This window comes from Oreochromis aureus, linkage group 8, assembly GCF_013358895.1.
Source record: "Oreochromis aureus strain Israel breed Guangdong linkage group 8, ZZ_aureus, whole genome shotgun sequence".
In the NCBI taxonomy this organism is placed as follows: domain Eukaryota; kingdom Metazoa; phylum Chordata; class Actinopteri; order Cichliformes; family Cichlidae; genus Oreochromis; species Oreochromis aureus.
Window position 1 is genome coordinate 16,889,384 of NC_052949.1, and position 21,723 is coordinate 16,911,106.

The following is a 21,723-nucleotide window of genomic DNA, read 5'->3' on the forward strand; positions in this document are numbered from 1 at the left end:
ACTATCAGTCTCTCTCACACTCACACACACAGTAAAACGCTAACAGCACGAGTCACACATTTACATACCTGAATAACTACATAGCGAGGTGGATCTCTAGCCATGGCACTAAAATCATTGACCAGGCCTTTGAATCTCGGCCTGCTCTCAGGATCAATCATCCAACCTGCCAACCAAACAATGGTTAACTCAACACTTCAAGAACATTAAATCCTTTGACAGACGGGGAAATAAACTACAACATGTATAAAAGTCAGATTCATTTGCAGTTTTTGTATTAACCAGGAAATACATGAAATGCTTAAATCTTGACAACATCACAACATAGACAAAATGTGAAAATCCCTGCTGCAGTGAGAGGTACTGACATTTGACCATGATCATGTAGACATCAATGGTGCAGATAAGGGGTTGGGGAAGCCGCTCGCCCCCCTCTAAAACCTCTGGGATATCTCTTGCTGGAATCGTGTCGTAGGGCTTAGAGCCAAATGTCATCAGCTCCCAAACAGTTACCCCTGCAATTAAAATACAACACCGCAACATTTACTCTAAAATACAACAACAACAACAACAAAGAAATCCCATCACCTATAAGGATTTAAAACAACTTATCTGTGGATGAAGTTAGTTTTAAGACCATTAGGCATTCAAGAAAAACAGAAAAACTATAGAAACACTTAACTCTAAATGTTTTAAGAAATATATTTATGGTTAAAATTTAAGTTAAACAGTTTGCTGTTAAGCTTAGTCTATGGGTGAGACCATCATTCAATCATACAAGAACCCCTCTTGGCGAGTCTCAACTGGATTTATGCATAAAAGATACTGTGACATCATGCGCTGGTGCATGAGAATTTCAGGATAGATCTAACTGTTGTGATTGACACCTTGTTAGCCAATGAGTGTACCTTCACACCACCGACAAGCCGCCATAAAGCATGACGAAGATCAATTCAATTCTATTTTATTTATATAGGGCCAAAACATAACAGCAGTTGTGTCAAGGCGCTTAAGACAAGTGTTATTATTTTATTTAATGTAGCATGTAGCAAAATGCTACTCTACGACAGTCTTTGTTGGTTTCCCACTCCTTTATGCTAACGTAACTAGCTGGATTTAAAATGGAAGTTAGGCTATTTAGCACTACTTAGCATTAAACTGTAATAACTAGCTGTATGTAAACGTTAGCCGAGAAGCTGGGTCCATGGGAATTAGTACTGTTGTAGCCCCTTGACAAAATTATTGCCTAGCCTTTTTCGCTTTATACTGTCCGTGGGCAAAATCCTTAGCTGGCCAACAAGGAATGGAATCTTTGGAGAGGACCTAGCTTAGTAACGGAAAAAACATTATGTTCTTTATGTCTTAACAGACATTCATGCCAACTGCATTTTTTGTGAGCCTCTATCAGCTAATTTGGATCCTTTTAATCCATTACAAAATCACAAATTGTTAAACAAAAGCCATCTACATGAAACAGTGCCAAGACTGGCCAATGGAAATGCTTCTTACATCTCTAAGCATACACTAGTCCCACCCACGTGATTCTGCTCACACAGCAAACAACATTTCTGGATTCACGTTTTAAACAAAATCTTACTTTACTTGCAAATCTATTATGCTTCATAATTACAATTCAGTGTATTTGATAAGATTTTTCAGATTATTTATTTCTAAGAAAAAGATCAATTTAGAATTCCTAGCCCTGGTTGATGCCTACCGTAGCTCCACACATCACTCTGGTGAGTAAACCTCCTGTGCAGGATAGACTCCAAGGCCATCCATTTGATTGGCACCTGGAAAAACAGATTTCCAGAGAATTTTTAAATAAACGCAATCCTTAACGCCCACAGAGAACATGCTCTGCAAGTCACAACTTCCTTCTCACCTTCCCTCCATCGGCGTGATACTCAGTCTCGTCTATATCAAGCAGACGGGCCAGACCAAAGTCAGTGATCTTCACGTGATTGGGGTTCTTCACCAGGACATTGCGGGCTGCCAAATCTCTGTGGACCAAACGGACCTCCTCCAGATAACTCATCCCCTACACCAACACACACACACACAGATCCATCACCCTACACGTGTCCACAAATAAACAAACTGGAACCACCGCAAATATGAAAAGACAAGTAAGATAAGAGAGAACTGAACAAAATATACTTCCGCTTATATCACTGCAAGTGGTCACACAAGAAACAAGCACGAAAACAGAAATGCAACACCTTGTTTCCTGTTTTTGTACCTTGGCAATCTGGACACACCAGTTGAGTAGGAACTGCGAACCAATGCGGTCCTTGTTCTCTCTGACGTAGTCAAGGAGGCAGCCGTACGGCATCAGCTGAGTGACCAGCTGCACAGTGGAGGTGAGACAAATCCCCAGGAGACGACACACGTACGGGCTGGCGACGCCCGCCATCACATACGCCTCCTGGAAGCAGAGAGAGCAGATGTATTGAGCGTGTGAACTTCATTTCTGTCCACTGTAACTCCTCATGATTTTCTGCCTGGCTTATACTCACATCGAGGATTTCTTTGTTGGCTTTTGGTGAGGTGTTCTCACGCAAAACCTTAATGGCCACTGGGATTTTCACATTTTCCCCATCAGGAGCCCAAATTCCCTGAAACAGTGATCAGAATCATCTCAAACAAAGCTCACCACCCTCTGAACAAACAGCACATAACGTGGTTATGGATGTGCGTGATGACCATACCTTGTAAACAGTGCCAAAGGCCCCCGAACCCAGCACCCTGAGTTTTTTCAGCTCGGTCTCTTTCAATATACGCATCTGAGCTTGATTGGGTGAAGCACCACTCGGCGTTAAAGGCTCCACCAGCTGCACGTGAAGGAGGAAAATAACAGATAAAGACTGCACGCTAAAGCAAAACACACATTTTAATTTGGCACGTCGTCCCTCACCTCGTGCTCCTGCAGGATCCTCCTCATTGTCTCCTTCCTCTTTAGCTTCTTCTGTCTCCTCAAGTAAAAGACCAGCAGAGCCAGCAGGATAATGAAGAGCACCACCCCACCCACTGCAGCCGCGATAGACGTGCCAGGTCTACACAGACACAGAAAGTTTAATGCTGCGCCCATCCATAAAAATCAAAGCTCAATTTGTAACAGCTCCCAGAAAAGCTAACTGAAATAAGTTGTTTAGTGTGCTCACCCTGTCCTGGTATCAATGGGGCAGCCTCGCTCATCCTTCACAGTGCAGCTGAAAGAGAAAAGCACCGTCTGTGAAGTCAGTGTCACTGCGTGCTTGTGTATGTGTGTGACTTTGGGCTTAAATGTGGCGTCACTCACGGTGGCGTGCAGTTGGTCTTGCATGGCAGACAGTGTCCCGTGGCGTTGCTGTATTTCCACACAGTATGCAGATCGCCCTTCACGCCACTGGGACACCGATCCACGCAATTTTCGCCATCCTGGAAGTTCCGACACTCCGTGCAATGTTGAGCACCCTGAGATGCAAACAAATATTTAACAATGTTTATTTTTTTTATTTAACATAAAAAAATAACAAAGAGTTTCTACAGCCCAGTGTGACATCTACATCCTACTTACAGCACCACAGCAGCTAAAAGGATTCAATTTAATCTAAAATCAGACCAATTTAAGAACTTTTGTCATTATAAATAGCGTAACTCCCTGTGTAAAAATGCTTCAGTAATCTCAGCTCTGCAATGCACCATCAAAAACAAGCTATGCAATGAGAATATGCATCCTGCAGTGATGCCACATGCAATTTAAGAAAAGCGAAAAAGGAAAACCCAACCTCATAAACTTGTATTTAATCATACAAACAACAGATCTCTGTACTCTCTGTAAGTACTTTTGAGCTCCAAATGGGGGTTTAAGGAGTTAGAAATCCTATCTAGCCATATGACACTTTGGTCTATGTTTCTTACCGGCCCGTGGCAGGACTCTGAGCCATTGAGGGGTCGACACTGTGGATCACAGGCAACACACTTAGACCCATCTATGTATTCACGTACGGGCCTGCAAAGCAAGCACAAGACGCATGTAAGGTAACATCCCAGAGTTAAATAAAATGCATTTATCTTAAGCATCTGACACCATCCCGAGAAGACACAACTTCAGAAACAGGAAGCCAGCTGCAAGTAACCCAATGAGCTCAATGGCATTTCTTCTTCTATGGACAATCGTGAAGTATCGTATGAACTTTTACCAACTTTCTGCAAACATCACCCTCGTGTTGGAGCGTAAATTTCAGAGTCCAGGATACAATTTCTATCACAGATTCACAATAATTACATTTTTAACTTTTTTTCTGCTTTACATTGAAGAAAAACATTAAACATGTTAATTTAACACCTAGATAGAAAGTAAAATTGCATATGTATGAATTTCTGAATATTCCATGTATTACTGCTTTTTTTTAATATAAGCATTTATATGTTATAGAGCAATATACAGGGCACACCACTCACTCCATACTACGGTGACTTCAGAAGTAGTTACGGCAATGATGACTTTAATCAGTTAGATTTGTTAATCTTTTTATTTAGAAACTCTATGAAACTAAACACATAACATTTCTACTTTCCTTGTTAGGTTATGGTTGCGATGACTAAATTCAAGCTATAGTTAGTTGATAATTTTTAAATCCGATCCGAATCAAGGCAAAATAGGTGAGAGAGCAGGGTATGACTTTGCATTTGGCTGCATTCTAAATAAAAAAATCACTAGCTTAATTTGTAGAGTATTATAATAATAATCTCTGTTGTTTGAGTCTTACTAAAAGACACTGTAATTAGATGGTTGAGCATTTTACTTTAAGCCTGTTTTTGCCAGGCACTTAGCAGACGTAAATTCCTAACTAAGCAAATGTACCATCTAATGGTCGTACTGGGTTAATTTAGTGCACATGTATACAGCGCACCTTTGCTCTGCCATCTTGCATTTACTTTTGTATGTGCATGTATGCACGTCATATCAAACTCAAACAGCGTTATCGCTTGTATTTGTCAATGATCTTAAATTGCTTCAAGGCACACGTTAAATTAAACGCTTTTAATCTGATTTACTGCGATGACACTTTCACAGAGACGACCACATAACCGACATAATCACATCATTAGTTTTTCCTGATATATTTACTGAGGAACTAGTTCTGGGAATTATTACAAATAGCACACTGAACAATTAAAGAACATTATCAGTTTTTTTCGCATTGATTTAGTGTTGCCACACCTCTACAAACACACGCAACCCTTCTTACCCCTGATAGAGATCACACTGCTCTACACACTCGGTGCCACGTTGGAAAGTTTGGCAGGACACGCACTGGCTGGGCCCCGGACCCCAACAGCCCGCCTTACAAAGCGAGTGACAAACATTCCTCTCTTTCTCTGAAAACATAGAGACAATGCAGCATGATTCACCCTGTAGTTTTTTACTGAATTAAACCACAATAAAAAAAACACTTAAGACAGCTGCATGACTAAAAGGTCTGTGGCGTTACTTACCACAGACTGCAGGGTCCTGGTTGTGGCTGACGATGCGGTGCGGACCCTGGGTGGGATGGAGGAGATTCTGCCATGGCACTGAGTTGGTGTAGCACAGCTGTGTGTTGTTGTAAATCAAGACCAAACCTCCACTGACGCTGCGCAGCGACCGCAACCCGAGAGACTCGATGTGCAGATTCTGGATGGCCAGTGAAAACACACCCCTGAATGGATGGAGAGGGAGAAGATGAAGAATTTGAGTGGTAAACAAAGCTTTAAATAAAGAGGAGTGAAAGAAGCAAACAGGAAAAGAGACACAGCTGTATCCCGGTTTTTTCTCTGTGAAAACAAGCTTCCTACAAATAGCGTTTGGGCTCTTCGGAGCAGAGTAAGGATCTTGGTCATTTTGAAGGGACTCAAGGCAGAGCGTCATATCAATGTGGCTCCAGCACAGTCACAACTGCCCCTACGGAGTAAAATCTGAGAAATCCAAGTGCAAAATTCTCCCACATAGAGAATATATGAGGAATTATTCAGGTGTTCACTGATGAGTACAAGTCTGGAAAAAATACAAAGGTTATTGAGAAATTTATGATGCCACACCGTGCCCACATATTCTGATCCTGCCCTTCCAGTCAGAGGTTTTGGATGTAAAAGTGGATGCTACATTCCTGTCCCGGGATCCAGAAAACATTCCTTAAAACATCTGTAGACTTCTAGACTGCTGTTAAAAAAGGAAAACAAAAATGCAGGCTTCAGAAGACACCACCAAACATCGACCTTTTCCTAGAACAATCAATGGGTAAGATGGCTTTCACTCTTCAAACTAAGAGTCAAGGAGATAAACAGTGGGGAAAAAATGGGTTTGTTATAACAAGATTCAGAACAGTTTATAATCCAAGTGTAAAAGCTCTGATAGAAATATTTTCCTGCAGTGTATTCGATGGCCTTGGGTGATGTTATTAATCTGTTTAAGTCCCTGACGTCATGTTCCATGTTTGTAAAACTGTGTATAAGGAAAAAAAAAAAAAAAAGACTTCCAAGTGGGAGGAAAAAAGTACTCAAGCATGACTTGTTCTGTCTTGTAGCCGAACTGCTGAGTGACAAAGTCCACATGAAGTCGCGCTTGTTGTGGATGAAGGGATCAAACGGAGGCCCTGGAGACCGAGGTTTGTGTCAGTGTGAAACCAAAAGTGAATGTGGAGCAAAACATTTTCAGACATTCGTTTCAATCGAAAATAATAAAACAGTTGTCAGTTGGAGTTTTTTTTAGCTTTGGCTAAAAGCTGTATTAAAACCGACTCTTTCTCAACATCAACCATGTGTTATACAGCCTGTCTTGCTCATACTCCCTCCACAAAAATGTGATTGGTCACTTCCATCGATGGACCTGGAGAACATTGATCGTGACGTTGCACACGTCACCAGCACGGTGATCAGATGGTGCTAACTGTGACCTAGTTTAAGACACTGGCCGGCAGAGCGGCAGTGCTAGCTAATAATTAGCATTTATTACCCTGAAAATGAACAGACTGCCTCAATTGAAGCAGAAACAGTCGAAAAAAAACTGAACACAAACAAAGACACAGTGTTGGGTGGACACATTGGCATGTAGTGACGCACCGCATGGAAAGAAAATTAAACATGTGCTGCATCTATATAACGATCTTAATACTACAGGACAGCTGTTCAAGGCACATATAGACGATCCGGATGGTGAGGTGGTGTTTATTAATATTTTAAATTACTTAAACTTACTATTATTCTTCATTTAGTTGACTTTTTTATTCAAGTTTCCATCGTGCTCACTTGCATGAGAAGAAAAATACGCTTAGCAGGCACACCTAATGTTTGTTTCCAGCTCGTTGGTAAGTTTATTGATAATAAAGCTGATAATAAAACCACCACAGAAGGAAAAAAAACACACTGCAGTAAAGTGGATTGAGTATGGTTACACAACAGGCTTATTGTGCAAACAGGATGACAAGGGAAATAGTGGTGAGCATGCAGAATAACAGACGAGCAGTTTTAAAAAGTCTTACTTGTAGAGCATCGTGCCTCTGATCACCTTCAGGTTCTCAAACACACTGAGGTTGGTCCACTGCTCTGGCCAGGCATCAATGTAGAGATAACCTGAAAGTTTAAAAAACACACAGAGGTGATGAAAACATTCCAACAGAGAGACTTCAGTGTGAGAAACAGATAAAAAAGCCCACATAGGGTTTAACAAACACTGTGGTACCTGTAATCTCCTCCAGAGTCCTGAAGGCACTCAGCTGCTCCAAAGTCAGGCCTGAGGTGTTCTTCGCAGGATCCCTGGACAGTGTAAGATTTAAGTGAGACTTAAGAGCCACTTCGATTATTGGGAACAATTTTATTTTCTCTTGGCTTGTCCTCTATATTAATATCTTCTTCAGTTTAAGCTTGGATTTTGTAAGAAATGCCTTCGCCAGTCCACACAAGTCATGGAGACGATGTGTCTGCGTGATCCTGAGTCAGAGATACAGATTCAATCCACAGGAGGAAATAGGAGGAATATGCTGAATGCAAGCCTGTTTGTGCAGGTTCAGATCACACTAACCCATTATTGATCCCCCTCCATTACATCAACAATACATCAGAAACCACACGCGCGTTCACTTAAATCAGCTGTCGGGGAATTTTATCAGCATGTAGTATGTCAACCTCAGCAAGTTACAAGTCATGTAAGCAAACCTACAAGCTTTGTATTAACTGTTGGTATTTCTCTACATTATTTGAAATGCTCTTGAATAACACTGGTGTGGAAACAAATTGGAGCAGTTTTGTCCTCTGTTGACACAAAGTGAAAAACACTTGAGTTTAAAGCCGGTCTGGTTACATGTGCGGGGATAGGCTCGGGCGGCAAAAGGATTGTGTACAAGCTGTTGCTGCAAACTCAAACATTTGAAGTGCTGAATGGGAGGGATGTGGCTCTGTGGCGGAATAAAGTCTCTGGTGTCAAGCTGCTTGTTGTATTTACTGAATTTTACACGTTTCTAAAAATGTAAAAGTCTCTCACCATGAGAAGCTCTCAGAGCGGAAGGCCAGGCTACCGAAAATCTTCGTACACTTGTTGAACTCCTCCACATTGGAAGGCGTTACCACGGCGATGCTGCTGCTGCTGCTGTCGGTGACACCATTGTTGTCTGTACTCGGGCCGAAACACACTATGATACCAACCAGGAAAGGGAGGAAAAAACAAAACAACAACAGACGTTAAACCAAACCAGAGGTTTTCTGGAAGGACTAAAGTTTAACAACAACAATGACTAATAGTCACCCAGCAACATGAACTAGGACATGATCATTGCTGAATGAAACAGATTTGCATTGCATTAAATGGGACAAAGTCTTAAGCCACCACTCATTTATTTATATTTTGCTATGAAAACTGGAAATAGCAGCAGTGATTTATTGACAATGTGCAAAAATTAACAGAAGTACTGCCTTTTGGATTTTTGTAAATTCAACTAAAGAAATGAAAACAAATGATGTGTTTTTGCAACAGGCTGCTAGTACCTAAAGACAGAATTTAAAATGTGTTGCTAAGTTGTTTGTTATGTGTAGACACAACAATGGCTAATCCTTTGAGTTAGGAGACTTTATGTGCTTGAATGATTCACAGGTCAGTTAAGTGGCTTAGCAAACAAAACAACGTTCCTCTGAAAATGGTCAGGTACAAAGACGAGTGAAAATGAGTGAAAAAGCAGCCAATGTCTAAAGAAACACTTTAAAAGACTTTCAGAAAGCCCCAAGAAAGTGCTCTTTTTATTTCTTAAAGAGCACTTCAAGAAATACCAGAAATCACGACTCCTTGCTTGAAGTTTTTGAGCAGTACTGTATACAATAACGTTCAACCAGCTCTGAACACTTAGTTTTTCTGCTCTTAGCTTGGTATGATGTCAATAAGAGTGGATATTGTCGTCACCTGCACACAGACCGGACCGACCTGCTGTTCAAATCTTTAAATCTGTTTACGATGGGCAGTGAATCAGAAAAAAGGAGCCATAACAACTTGTTTTCAGACAGTGGGTGAGCTGAACGGTTGCACCAAGGCCCATTATAACATAACTAAGAATTATTGTGAGCATTGAATCATGCAAAGCTACTCCAGGAGAATCCAAGAATAAAAATATGAAGATGAAAATGAGCACCATAGATCCCGGAGGCTTGGTATGAGGAAGCAGAGACAGGAGAATTATGCTAGCATGATTTTAACAAGGTTATAAAGGTGACTGAGAAACTAACAAGCTAAACTAACGACATGGGCAGTCAGGTGGACCAGATTACTGAACCTGATTTGTCGAGTTAACTCAAATCTAGAACTATCTTCCGCTTCCAAGTTGATGTTTTTATTCACACTAATTAGCAGGTAAATCTAATAAAGCTGCCACTGTGTGCGTGTGTTTGTAAACAACATGAGATTTCCCAGGAGAAAACAGAATGACTACTTCACCTTTGGGACAGTCTCCTTCACACTTATCACATTTCTGCGTCTCCGTCCCATCAGGTTGGGTGACGACAACTTCCTGGTTGTTTGGGGGGCAAGATAAAGTACAGGCCACTTCCAACGCCAGATAGTTATCTACAGGGCAGGAGACAAAGTGTCCAAGGTGTGTGGCAGGGATTTAAAAAAATCATCAAGCGTGTGATAGCTTTCTTGGTTAAGCAGAATTTTTTTTTTAAGGCAAACTCTTACAAGGACACGTCTTGACACAGGTCGCTCCAAAGTTAAACTTCCCGTGTGGGTTGGATAGGGACTGAAACGTGACGGGGTCATAGGTGGTGGGCAGTGGACAGTTCTCTTTACATACACCGCTGTCGTTGAAGTGACGACAAGCCTGCAGAGAGGAGGAAGGAGGAAACATGTTTCTCCAGTAAGGAAAAAGTAAAAAGGAGATTACACTGCAGATAAGAAAACAAAAACAACAGGACTGTTTACCAGACAGTCTGAGTCTTTGGGTCCAGTGCATCCAGCTGCACACTGCAGGTGACAGCAGTCGTTGGGTAGAGGACCTTTACATCGCTGGCAGCCAGACGCACATTTAGCTCGGGTCACTTTAAACATACACAGAAAAAACACAAAAAAACAGTCAACATTTCACCGAAACTTCATCTGCTCTGCTTTTGTCTAAATAAAACTACATAACATGACGATGTGCGTGATTTTAACTCACGAATTTGGCAATCCTGAGGAGTCTCTCCCCAGCATCTTTTCCCGCATGCAGGCGAACAACTTGGACCTGCACCAGAAGAAAGCCAGGAATAAAAACCAGGGAAAGCTGAGCCACAATTTTACAAGAAAGACAAAGATTCAAGAGCGTGCAGACATTCTGGCTGATCTGTGTTTATGAAAGGCACCAGTACGGTTCATGAGAGCCGTTTGCTGGAAGGTCAAGCCCTAGAAAAAACTCTATGTAAAGTATCCAAAACCAACATAAACGATTTATGCCCACATTAGGATTTATAAACCCGCTTCCAAAATTGTTGGGACACAGCGTTAGAATGTAAAATAAAAACAGAATGCAATGATCTCACAAACCCACATTTTATCCCCAGTGGGACAAAGAAAACACATCAAATGTTAAAACTGAGGCATTTTACTATTTGATGAAAAATATTTTGAAGCTGGAGGCAACAACATGTCTCGAAAAATTGAGACAGGGCAACAAAAAGCTGGAAAAGCAAGCGGTTGCTAAAAAGAAACAGCTGGAGGAACATTTTGCAACTAATGAGGTTAACTGGCAACAGGTCACTAACATGACTGGGTATAAAAAGAGAGGAGATGACTTTCTCAGGAATAAAGATGGGCCGAGGTTCACTAATCTGCAAAAACTGTGTCTTCAAAATGTGGAAAGATTTTGGAATAATGCTCCTCAACGTAATGATGGTGCCTTTACACATCTGGAAAGGCAGCATCAGTGCTGAAAGCTATACACGGGTTTTAGATCAACCAGGAAACATCTGACATGTAAAATGACTTTTTGACATCGACAAATCACTGCATGATGTTTCTCTTTGTTCACTATTAGAGTCAGTCAGCTGCTCACAGTTAGGAGGCCGAGGCTGCAGTTGGTGTTCCTTGGCGCGGCCATTCTGCTCATCCAAGATGTCCGTCAAATTGATGTTCTGGGGGTCTGGGAAGCACAGCTGGGGGTTCCCCCAAATATACACTGCGCCCAGCAGGATCTCTGCAGGACAGACAATACATAAAAGTGACTCCACAACTTATAGAAGATAACAGATGCTGAGAGAAACGGGCCTCTGTTCTGACCAATCTTCGAATGAAACACTTCAGTGTTTTAAAGCTGGCAGCTGATGACAATAAAATGAGTCTGAGCTCCAGACTTGTCACATCGAATTATGCCGGATTTGAGGAAAACCTCTGACCTGTGAGGCTACGAAGCCGGAGCGTCCTCAGCCCCTGACCGGCGTGAGTGTTATCCAGCACAGCCAGCGCGTAGCTGGAGTTGTACAACTGGCTGCCTCTTATGATCCGAAGGCTGTCTAAGGGCAACAGGCTCACAGAAACATGAGCAACGAGTACATAACCCTGTACCTCCACAATCCCCTGGTGAAGAACAGAAGAAGAGAGACAAAGGTGAGGAGCACTGGAGCTAACCAAGCTTATTAAGTGTATTTGCGTTTCCATTCAAACTATACCTGCAGGAAGGAGAGGTCAAGGTTTCCATGGAGGTGTGTAATCTCCAAGTTTCCATGAACAACCTGGCAACCGGTGTAGAGCAGCCTCAGGGTCTCATAGTGGTTTTCCAGGCTGGAGGGCAGGGCCAGCTTCATGTCTGTACCCCGACAGACTGCAAGGCAAAGAAACGAAGTGGCAATTTTTATAACCTGCCAAGAACTACAACCTACAGTATATAGAAACAAAAACCCAACTTTCTTCAATGCAACATTAAACTTTTCATTCGGCAGAATTCTAGCATTTTATGGGTTAAAATATCATCCCTACAAGAAAAACTAAATGACATACAGTAGTCTGCAAAAGCTGTGAGCCAACCTTCATTTATTTTTATTTCACTTGGAAAATTGGAACATGGGCAAACATATGCAGTGCAGTATAATAAGGCAAAACAGAGTTTGTACAATTCTAACAAACTTGAAAGTCAACGCAAGTCAATACAGCCTGAACTCTCTAGGTCAAGCTTTGTCATTTCTTTAAGTAATCTACAGGAATAGTTCTCCAGGTTTCTTGAGGGACATTCAAAGCTATTCTTTGGATGTTGGCTTCTTTTGTTCTGTTCTCTCTCAAGATGATCCCACAATGCTTTATTAATGTTGAGGCCTGGGCTCTGGAGGAGGCCAATCCATGACCATGATAGTGTTTCATTGTGTGTGTCTATCCATGTACACTTTTACTGCATGACAGTGTGTCAAGTTAAAAAATGAAGCTACTGCCAATCAGACTCTTTCCAGATGGTATTACATAGGGGATCGACACCTGACAGTACTTCTCTGCATACATAATTTCATCAATTTTGGCAAGATGTCCAACACCACTGGCAGAAACGGCTCCCTCAGCCTTTTCTCACCATTTCCCTGCCTTAATAACAGCTTCTTGTCAGCCACCCTTCCAGTGAGATTGAAGAGTCAGATTTAGCTCTCGTCCTTAAATGCTATTCATCTGCTGTAGATAGTGTTAGCTTACTACTACTCCAACTTTTTAGGGACACATCGTCCACCATGCTGAAATATGCCAACTTTCCTGTTCTTTGGGATTCACTTTGTTGGTGCAAAAATACTATTTTGCCTGCCAAACTCATTTTTCACAGATTCCTACTAAAGAAAACGGAACAAATTACGTTTATTGCAACAAGCTGCTAGAGCCTAAAGATATAATTTAAAATGTGCTCTTCGCTAAGTTGTCTGTTAAGTTCATGCCTTTTTTAAGCTTTTTTAATGATTCATAGGTCAACATTAAGACCTTTGAAAGACCTCCAAAACCCTGGAGGACTATTGCTTAAGACTACTATAACATTTCCAAGAAAGTCTGGCTCCTTGGAAGCAAAATATAAAGAACTGAGATACTTTTGCACAGTACTAAGTGTTGTTTTAAATATTGACAGGCGATTTGCAAAAACTACAATAATATGTAGACTTTTTAATCCAGAAAAAAGTGCAACAACCTTTCCTGGGCTGGCAGCTCTTGCAGAGCTCTTGTCTGTGCAGACGGAGGGTTGTGAGATCACGGGGCAGTTTTTTTTGGGACATCCTAATGTAAACGTTTACAACAGTCTTTTCTTTTTTTGGTTCCTTTTTTCATGTGTACAGACACCTAAGTGGTAATGAATGTAAGGCTTGGACTCCACATAACTTGACTCCAACTATTCACAAGCAGCCTAAATAGAAATACAAGCCGCACGCACAGCCTCCGTCTGCGTCTTAGTACATATATATATATGATATATTTTCCCCTGGCAGGAGATTCCTCTCAGTGGGTCACACACAGAATTGAATTCGGGGGTCATACAGCATTATAATTCACAGGGGCTTTTGCAGACACATAGCTCTCATGCCTTAGCAAGCAGTCACACGGTGAACAGTCCCTCCTCTCTCGAGGTTATAAATGACTTCCCTTGGCTCCTTTCCAGCAGCCCCTCAACAGTCAACCCACTTTTCTTCATTGAAGCCCCTCAACCTCACTACTGAGCCATCTCTCTCCCTGCCATTTTGGAAAACACAGAAGCAGGCACATCACAGGAAGAACGGGAAGTCCTGGCAGCCGGGACAAGGCCGATTTCCATGACACAGTGAGGCTACCGGCAGACTTCGGGAGATACGTCTTATCATGTGTGTGCGTCTGCCACGTGTGAAGTTTCCTGGAGATGGCAGAGCACACAGACCCATATTACCCCTCCTGCAACTCAGCTAAAGAAGTACCGAAGCATTAATAAAGGCCGCAATAATCCGACAGCAAGCTACTGCAGTAAATGTGTCTATGATTAACCGTGCGGCTGCCAAAAATACACACCCAGCCTCTGCAACTTGTGTCAAATAACAAATCAAATGACTAATCGCCGACTCCTTCAATTATGTCATCATGGAAAATAGTTTTGGAAGTCAAGCCAAGAGTGGAGATGCACTCTCATCCTCTGGCATTTTAATCATTTTCAATAAGACAGAACTTCTAAAACACAAACAGCTTTCCCCGAGTGTGACAAAAAAAGCTCAGAGAAGCTGGACGTCTCCGGCTTTGGGGATTAGGGAAATGTGCTGTAACAGAGAGCTCAACAGAGCACATTATCCGTTTCTGAAAAGTGTGCGTAAAGCCCGTCCTCAGTTTCCTCTCCCTTTATTCCCTCATTGTTTGCTCTCCAAAAGTCTCTCAGCAACGCCTGTGTGTGCGTGGACTTGTGAGGAGCTCCCGGCCTAAAATACTCTCCCTTTTATCGCTCACGTTACTCAGCCTGCCCGTGGTCAAGACGCTACCCCTTACTTTCCCCATTCGAAATTCACTTCCTGCCTCTTCAAAGGTTAATCTAAGCAGTTATCGAAGAAATTCTCCTCACATCCTCTCTGATCACTCGTGTCTTTTAAATTCTCTCAGAGTCTGAGTTGTTGCTCAACTGCAATCATCCTCTGGTAAGTGCAATTTAATAGAAAGGTGTGTGGTTGCATATCTAGAAGATGACACACACAGTTTTGGATTTTCCCAGTAAAAGGGGGATGGTATGGGGATCGGCACCAAGTTTTGATCAAAGCTACATCAGTGACCTGTGACCTTCCAGTTCACAAGGTGATTGCACGCCGTGTCACGTGTACACGCATTAATGCTGCCTGCTGCGCAGCATGTAATGCCAATTTGCCACTGGAAACTTCCACTGCTCAGGTGTTTTGATAGAGAGCAACAACAGCGAGGGAAGTATTTTTCCTACATTCCCGTCTGTTTCTCTGAGTTCTGACCCTACTCACGCTCTCTCCAGTCTAAATTAATTACTGTCACATTTGTTGTTCTGACAAAATTACAGAGGCTCAAAGGAACCCGATTATCTGAGACCGTGCCTGTGCTCCCACTGCCCACTTGTTCACGCGCTCACTCAGTAGTGACGCGCTGCAGACAGCTGTTGATGCATTTTGGACATCATTTAAATGAAGCCCTGCGATGTAATTACCCCCCGGATATTTCTAATTAGTTCTGTTGTTAAAACAGCTGCAGCTGCACTACAGTTGAAGCCATGGAAACATCAGCAGTGCTATTTTTGGATAAGTACACAATGTAACTGACATATCTCTCCGTAACATTTAAAACAGAATTTATAAGTCAAATCTGTGCACGTAGAGATTTATTTGAAACACACTTTGGCAGAACTGCACCCTGTTACGTAAGCATGATGGAAACCATAGATTCAACTGTGCTATTATGTTATAATCTTCAATACATTCGCCTGAACAATGCCACCCCTTAAAGTTACTTCACACTGAATCAGCATGGATACACAGATATATACACATACACAGCAGGAGCAAGTCAATGCATTTAGGCATGTAGTTCAAACTGAGCATCAGAATGGGGAAGAAAGATGATTTAAGTGAGCCTGGTTGTCGGTTTGAGTACTTCAGAAACTGCTGATCTACCATCAGTAGGATTTACACAGAGTGGTTCAAAATAGAGACTATATCTTGTGGAGGAAGTGTTTTGTCAGTGCCAGAAGTTAAACTGCTTTGTTTTTTTATGGGAAGGCAACAGTAACTCAAATAACCACTCGTTACAACCAAGGTATGCAGAAGAGCGTCTCTGAATGCATAAAACATCCAACCTGAAGCAGAAAACCACACTGTGTGCCCTTTTTGTCAGCTAAGAACTGCTCTCAGCTCTCACAGGCACACCAGAACTGGACAAAGAAGAGCCAGGCTTGTATCACCAGTTCAGGCGGTGTGGGGATATTTTCTTTGGGTCACCATGTGAGCATCGCTTACACTCCACAGCCTGTTTGAGTATTGTTGCCATCCCTTTATGACCACGTCTTCTGATGGCTGCTTGCAGCAGGATAAAACCCCATGTCACAAACCTCAAATCATCTCAAACTGGTTTCTTGACCATGACCAATCAGATCGCTGTACTTAAATGGCCTCCAGAGCCACCAGATTCCAAAACATTCAGGACATGGTGGTGAAAGAGGTTCACATCGTTAAATAGCCATGTAGCCAAAATATCTCCAGCAGCTGTGTGATGCTATCATGTCGATATGGAACAAAATCTCCGATGAACATTTCCGGCACCTTGTTGAATCTATGCCACAAAGAATTACAGCAGTGCTGAAAGCAAAAGGAAGTCCAGCTGGTAATAGCAAGATGCAATGAAGTGTCCAGTGTTTATACATTTATAATAGGAGAGGAGCTTAGCAACTATTCTCAAAAGGGTAAGATAAATCACATTAGCTCCATATCTGCTCACAGCTCAGTCATTAGCCATCATTACAAGGACATAAATAACTGGAATAAAAGCCTGAACGATATAAAAATGTTTCATGTGAACACAATCTGAAGGTTCTAACTGATAACGCTCCTTTGGATCAAAATTTCCTTTCAATTAACACAGGTGGGTGATACAGACCTCAGTCAGATCGGTGTGTGCATGTACACGCACCCCATCCTTACTGCGCATGCCTGTTATATGGCAACGCAACAAGAACACAGTGTGGGTCCATTTGAAAAAGAAAAATGACGCAAAAGTCAAACACACGAGAGAAACTCATGACTTCCTCTGTTCAAACCGTCGATGCATGTAAATGCACAACATGATTGGATTGAAATTGTGCACAGGTAAACATGAATATCGACTCTAGCCAGTGACTCTACCTGTGCTCGTTTAAATTCATCCAACTACTTTCATGTTTGTTATCATGTCCTAATTTGTGTAACAGCAGTTTAGCATATCATTAATCTCAAAGCATCCATAAGGTGTCTGTATATGTCAACCAAGCCTCGCACTTGGGGACAACCTGTTAAAGATAGGGTTGCTGTCAGGTTAACATGTGAAACGTGGTGGAAATAACTCTGCAAAGAGATAAAAAGAGCTTTGTTTCCGTCTTTTACACGTTGTTTACTTCATGATTAACCGTCACTAGCAGTTTAAGCACAGCGGCTTGTTTACCAGTTCTGACTTTACAAAACTAGTATTACGACCTTGAGCTCTGTGGTATGCCAAACATTAGTGAAGTCCAACTCTATCGAGACTTAACACAAATGTAGTGATGAAAGGAAGGGAAGCCAGCAGATGGGCAAGTCTGGACAGTATGATGTCACTGTGCACAGTAGTTTTGGAGTTACAACCAAAACAAAAGAAAGAAAAAAAGATATGTTTTGTGGTATTGCAGTGACCTTTGACTGCCATATTCTAATCAGTGCATCCTTGAATCCAAGTGAACTTTGCGCCCAGTTTAAAGAAACTTCCTCAAACAGTTATCGGCTTCTCGGGAACGCCGCAGAGTGACGTGCGTACGGATGGGCAGTCAGAAAACACAGCGAACCCCGGCCAAGGCTGTCGTTAGCACATAAATAGATAACACTGCTGAGCAGCGGTGAGCTGGTGAATCAGCTGGTGAAGATTGATTGGACAGAAAGTTGATCGTCCAGTCCCTGTAACAACACACAGTAGGTGGCATTCCTGCACAAAGTCACGCTCTTTCTGGAAAAGAGAGCTGACGCAGTGACTAAATGAATTCATGAGTGAATGCAGTTAGTACTGCAGGACTTTTAAGTGCATGCGGCCAAGCAATCCAAACACTTTTTATATAGTCAGAGGAGGTTTTAATAACTTGAAGTGCAAGATATTTAAAATGTCAGCACTTGTTGTTTCAGCTCTAAGGAAAGTGAGAGAACACAAAGTACTGTTGGTGTGTAAGAAATGACTCCTGATTTGATCTGAATCAGGCTTCCTGAGAGGCTGCGGTGTCTGTGTTTGTACAAACGGGCTGCTTGAGACTGAAAACTGAAAGCCAGCTTGAAGCCACACCTGTGTGTGGCTGCATGCCAGTTAGCACAGGGAGTGTGTGGAGGTGCGTGTGTGTTTACCAGTGTGTGTGTGTGTGTGTGTGTGTGTGTGTGTGCGGGAACGCGATGCTGCCGCCGCTGTTGCGGGAACTGGGCTGAATCACGGCGGAAAAGCCTGCTCCTCGTGCTCTCGTCTAATGGATTAGATCCTCCAAAGCTCCGCAAACAGAGCGAGCTGATCCAGCGGGACTTTCGCTCTGCGTTTATTAACCCTCAGATTTTTCACACGGCAGCCCTGATTGCACCGCAGCCCTAATCCTTAGCAACGCGTCTTGCATAAACTTCACATTTCTCCCAGCCTCCCCACAGCGCATTCTTTCTACTGCTTCACTCTGCGGCCGAGAAAGAAAAAACAGGTATTGCTCAACAGACAAGCAGAACAGGCTCTGAGCTGCGCAGGAGCCACGAACTCCTCGTTCACTCACGCCGCCACAGACTAAAACCACCAAAACACACACGCACCGCCACATCTCAGAGTGTCCCGACCTCTTTCTACACATTAACCACATAAAGGAAAGAGTCTGGGTTAGAGCGCTGGAATAAGGTGGAGGGAAAATTAAGACGTCTTCCATTCAAAACTGGCCTAAATAAATATAAAGAAGTCGATTTCTGCTATTATTTTCAAATAAAAGGCTAAAAGATAACTGCTGTCAATGAAAGAGTCCCACGATAGGATAACAGTGATCGATAAATTGAATGGAATATATTTAATTATTAACATAGTTTACACAGTGCTATGTAGAAACAGTTACTCTTTGTTAGAATTCCAGAAGGGTTTTATGACAAATTAAAGAAAAGGTCACTGACAGTTTCTCCCAGGTCTCTGGAAATCTGCTGGAGCATTCAAGCATCATTATTCCTGATGGTGGTCCAACACGTCTGTCCTAAATCTTCTACAGGTTCAAGTGTAATAAAATCCAGCTTGAGCTGCTTTCAGCTGCTCCTTTATTCACAAGCAGTCACAACAGATGGTAGCTCTACATGCAGGATCTGACTTTCCTTTTTTTTTTTAAATGCCCGATGTCCTTCCTGACACATCCCCAAAGGGATCTGTGTCTCCTCCCGGGATCAAACTGGGATCTTTTGTTCATTAGTCAGATAAATCACTTCACTATGTAACCCCGTAAAAACCAGCATTTTAAAAAATACTTAAATTACTTTTAAAACATTTAGATATTCAGAAGTGTCTAATTCTTAGTATGTTAATAACTCTTATTGGGTCACTCCATAGATGAAGTTCCCACGTCACTCCCTTAGAGGAGAATTTGAAAGAGTTGCAAATAAACACTTAGAAAAAAAAACAATGATTTCGATCCAGAATGATTCACAGCCAGAGGATGAACCCAATATCAAAATTTAGGTACTTTAATTCGCTTTGATCGGCCACCCATTACCAAGAAATGCAATTTGTCTCTAGATTGATGCACTTGGAGTGGATCTAAAATGAACTTGGCTGCAGTTTTTAAACAGAGCTTAAATGAATGCGTCTACTTGCTGAAGTCATGAGGGTTTGAAAATACAGGCAAACTTCAACCCACCCTTATGTACTTCAAGGGCTTGTAACTCAGGTTTCATAGCTTGAAGATAACATTGTGCATAGGTTCATTAATCATCCTAAAGTTACTTCACAAAAACATTCAGCTGGTCCCGAGAGTCTCGTGTGGAAGTGACATTTAAAGCACACACGTGCTGCAAACGGTCAATATTTAGCATACGGTGCACCTCTGTGGAAGCATTTGAATTAGTCTTTCCTCCGGATGCACATTCGGGTTTTGCCTTTGATCTGTCACCCGCCTGCACACACCACTCCAAAATATAATTACTTCTCCATTAGTGCTGGGCGATATGGAAAAAATATTTATCACGATATGAATTATTTTATATCACGATAATGATATATATCACGATATACCACCTGACCTGTGGTCATCTGGAAAGTATGCAGTCTGTAAACAGCGAGTGGAGAGGGTGCAGTCTTTGTTTTGAGTTACCGTAAAGCATGTCGCAAATCCGGGTGCACGTAAAGCAGCACCATGTCGCAAAACCACAAGACGGAGTTTCTTTGTGAAAATATCTTTTTTTTATACTTTATTTTCTCTTGCATAAAGTTAAGAGTATGTATAGTGAGAAGACAACACTAATATATTTGCCACAGGCTATTTAACCCTTTAAGACCTACCATGAGACCAAGTCCGCCAGAGCTTATCTTTACATTTTACATGCTGTAGTGCCATTTGTGGGAGCATTTCAAGTTGCTATACATCAATACAACCGTTATATCCCAAATTTTAATGATATGTATGCATTAAGTCCATAGTAACTACATAAATTGCAAAAAAGTGCAATAAACTACAAAAAAATTGAAAATCGTTTTTTTTTTTTTTTTTTTTTTTTTTTTTTTTTTTACATCTATTTCTAGTTAGAGAAATTTAAGAGGCTTATCCCTCAAAACTGTAAATACAAGAAAGTTGCACAAAATAGTTTCCAACCACGAGAAATTTATTTTGAGTGTCTTCATAGTTTTATTTTTGAGATACACTAATTTTTATATACTACAGGAAAAATGAAAATAAATATTATAATGCAAATTTGCAAAAAAACAGCATGTGCATCAAAATAAACTATTTCCAACAGTGTAATTTGACTTCTAAGCATCCCGGAAACGATACAGAAAAGCATAAAGTCAAACATGACTTTTAAAAACACCAACATAGGCTATAAAAAGTAAAAAACTACATTTTCCGCGAAATGACGTCACTTCCGGTTTCGGACAGGTAATGGCGGACATGCAATAGTTCGCGCTGACTTATATTCCAAGTAGGAAGTGTTATGAACAGCTGATCGGATCGGCAAAGCGTGTTTCTGGAATATTGTTTTTGTTGCTGCAAGTCTGGAATATTATGTTTGACACTTTTCTATCGTCCACACGATATATATTGTCATATCGCCCAGCACTATTCTCCATTATGGATGAATGTGCTAGCTTCATATTTAGCAATTTTGTGCTAGTTTTCATTTGAATGATCTCTCTCATCAACTCCTTATTTTATGAGGGACAGAAATTATATTTAATTAATTAAATAACCCTGGAAAACATGTTATGGTTTTTGTTTATATTGTACTGAAAATACAACACGATTCTTTGTTTCTAAGTTTGGAATCGAGGGTTTGAAACAGCATTTTTACCCGTAGCTCCTTACTTGCAACATCGTGCAGACATGGGATACG

General features: G+C 41.6%; 1 protein-coding gene across 2 annotated transcripts in view; it reads right to left on the reverse strand.

Annotated features, from left to right (window-relative positions):
- Positions 1-21,723, reverse strand: part of erbb2 (erb-b2 receptor tyrosine kinase 2) — a 29,674-nt gene that overhangs the window by 5,391 nt on the left and 2,560 nt on the right. For both annotated transcript variants that reach the window (XM_031758714.2, XM_031758717.2), the window contains exons 2-24: positions 12,148-12,299; positions 11,875-12,055; positions 11,535-11,675; positions 10,662-10,727; positions 10,427-10,542; positions 10,184-10,325; positions 9,941-10,069; positions 8,504-8,651; positions 7,706-7,779; positions 7,506-7,596; positions 5,485-5,687; positions 5,238-5,367; positions 3,904-3,994; positions 3,302-3,456; positions 3,165-3,212; positions 2,918-3,056; positions 2,712-2,834; positions 2,520-2,618; positions 2,243-2,428; positions 1,886-2,041; positions 1,718-1,793; positions 369-515; positions 69-166 (exon numbers count right to left, since the gene is read on the reverse strand). In XM_031758714.2, coding sequence (XP_031614574.1) covers positions 69-166; positions 369-515; positions 1,718-1,793; positions 1,886-2,041; positions 2,243-2,428; positions 2,520-2,618; positions 2,712-2,834; positions 2,918-3,056; positions 3,165-3,212; positions 3,302-3,456; positions 3,904-3,994; positions 5,238-5,367; positions 5,485-5,687; positions 7,506-7,596; positions 7,706-7,779; positions 8,504-8,651; positions 9,941-10,069; positions 10,184-10,325; positions 10,427-10,542; positions 10,662-10,727; positions 11,535-11,675; positions 11,875-12,055; positions 12,148-12,299 — 2,891 coding nt within the window. The remainder of the gene's footprint in view (positions 1-68; positions 167-368; positions 516-1,717; positions 1,794-1,885; positions 2,042-2,242; positions 2,429-2,519; positions 2,619-2,711; positions 2,835-2,917; positions 3,057-3,164; positions 3,213-3,301; positions 3,457-3,903; positions 3,995-5,237; positions 5,368-5,484; positions 5,688-7,505; positions 7,597-7,705; positions 7,780-8,503; positions 8,652-9,940; positions 10,070-10,183; positions 10,326-10,426; positions 10,543-10,661; positions 10,728-11,534; positions 11,676-11,874; positions 12,056-12,147; positions 12,300-21,723) is intronic.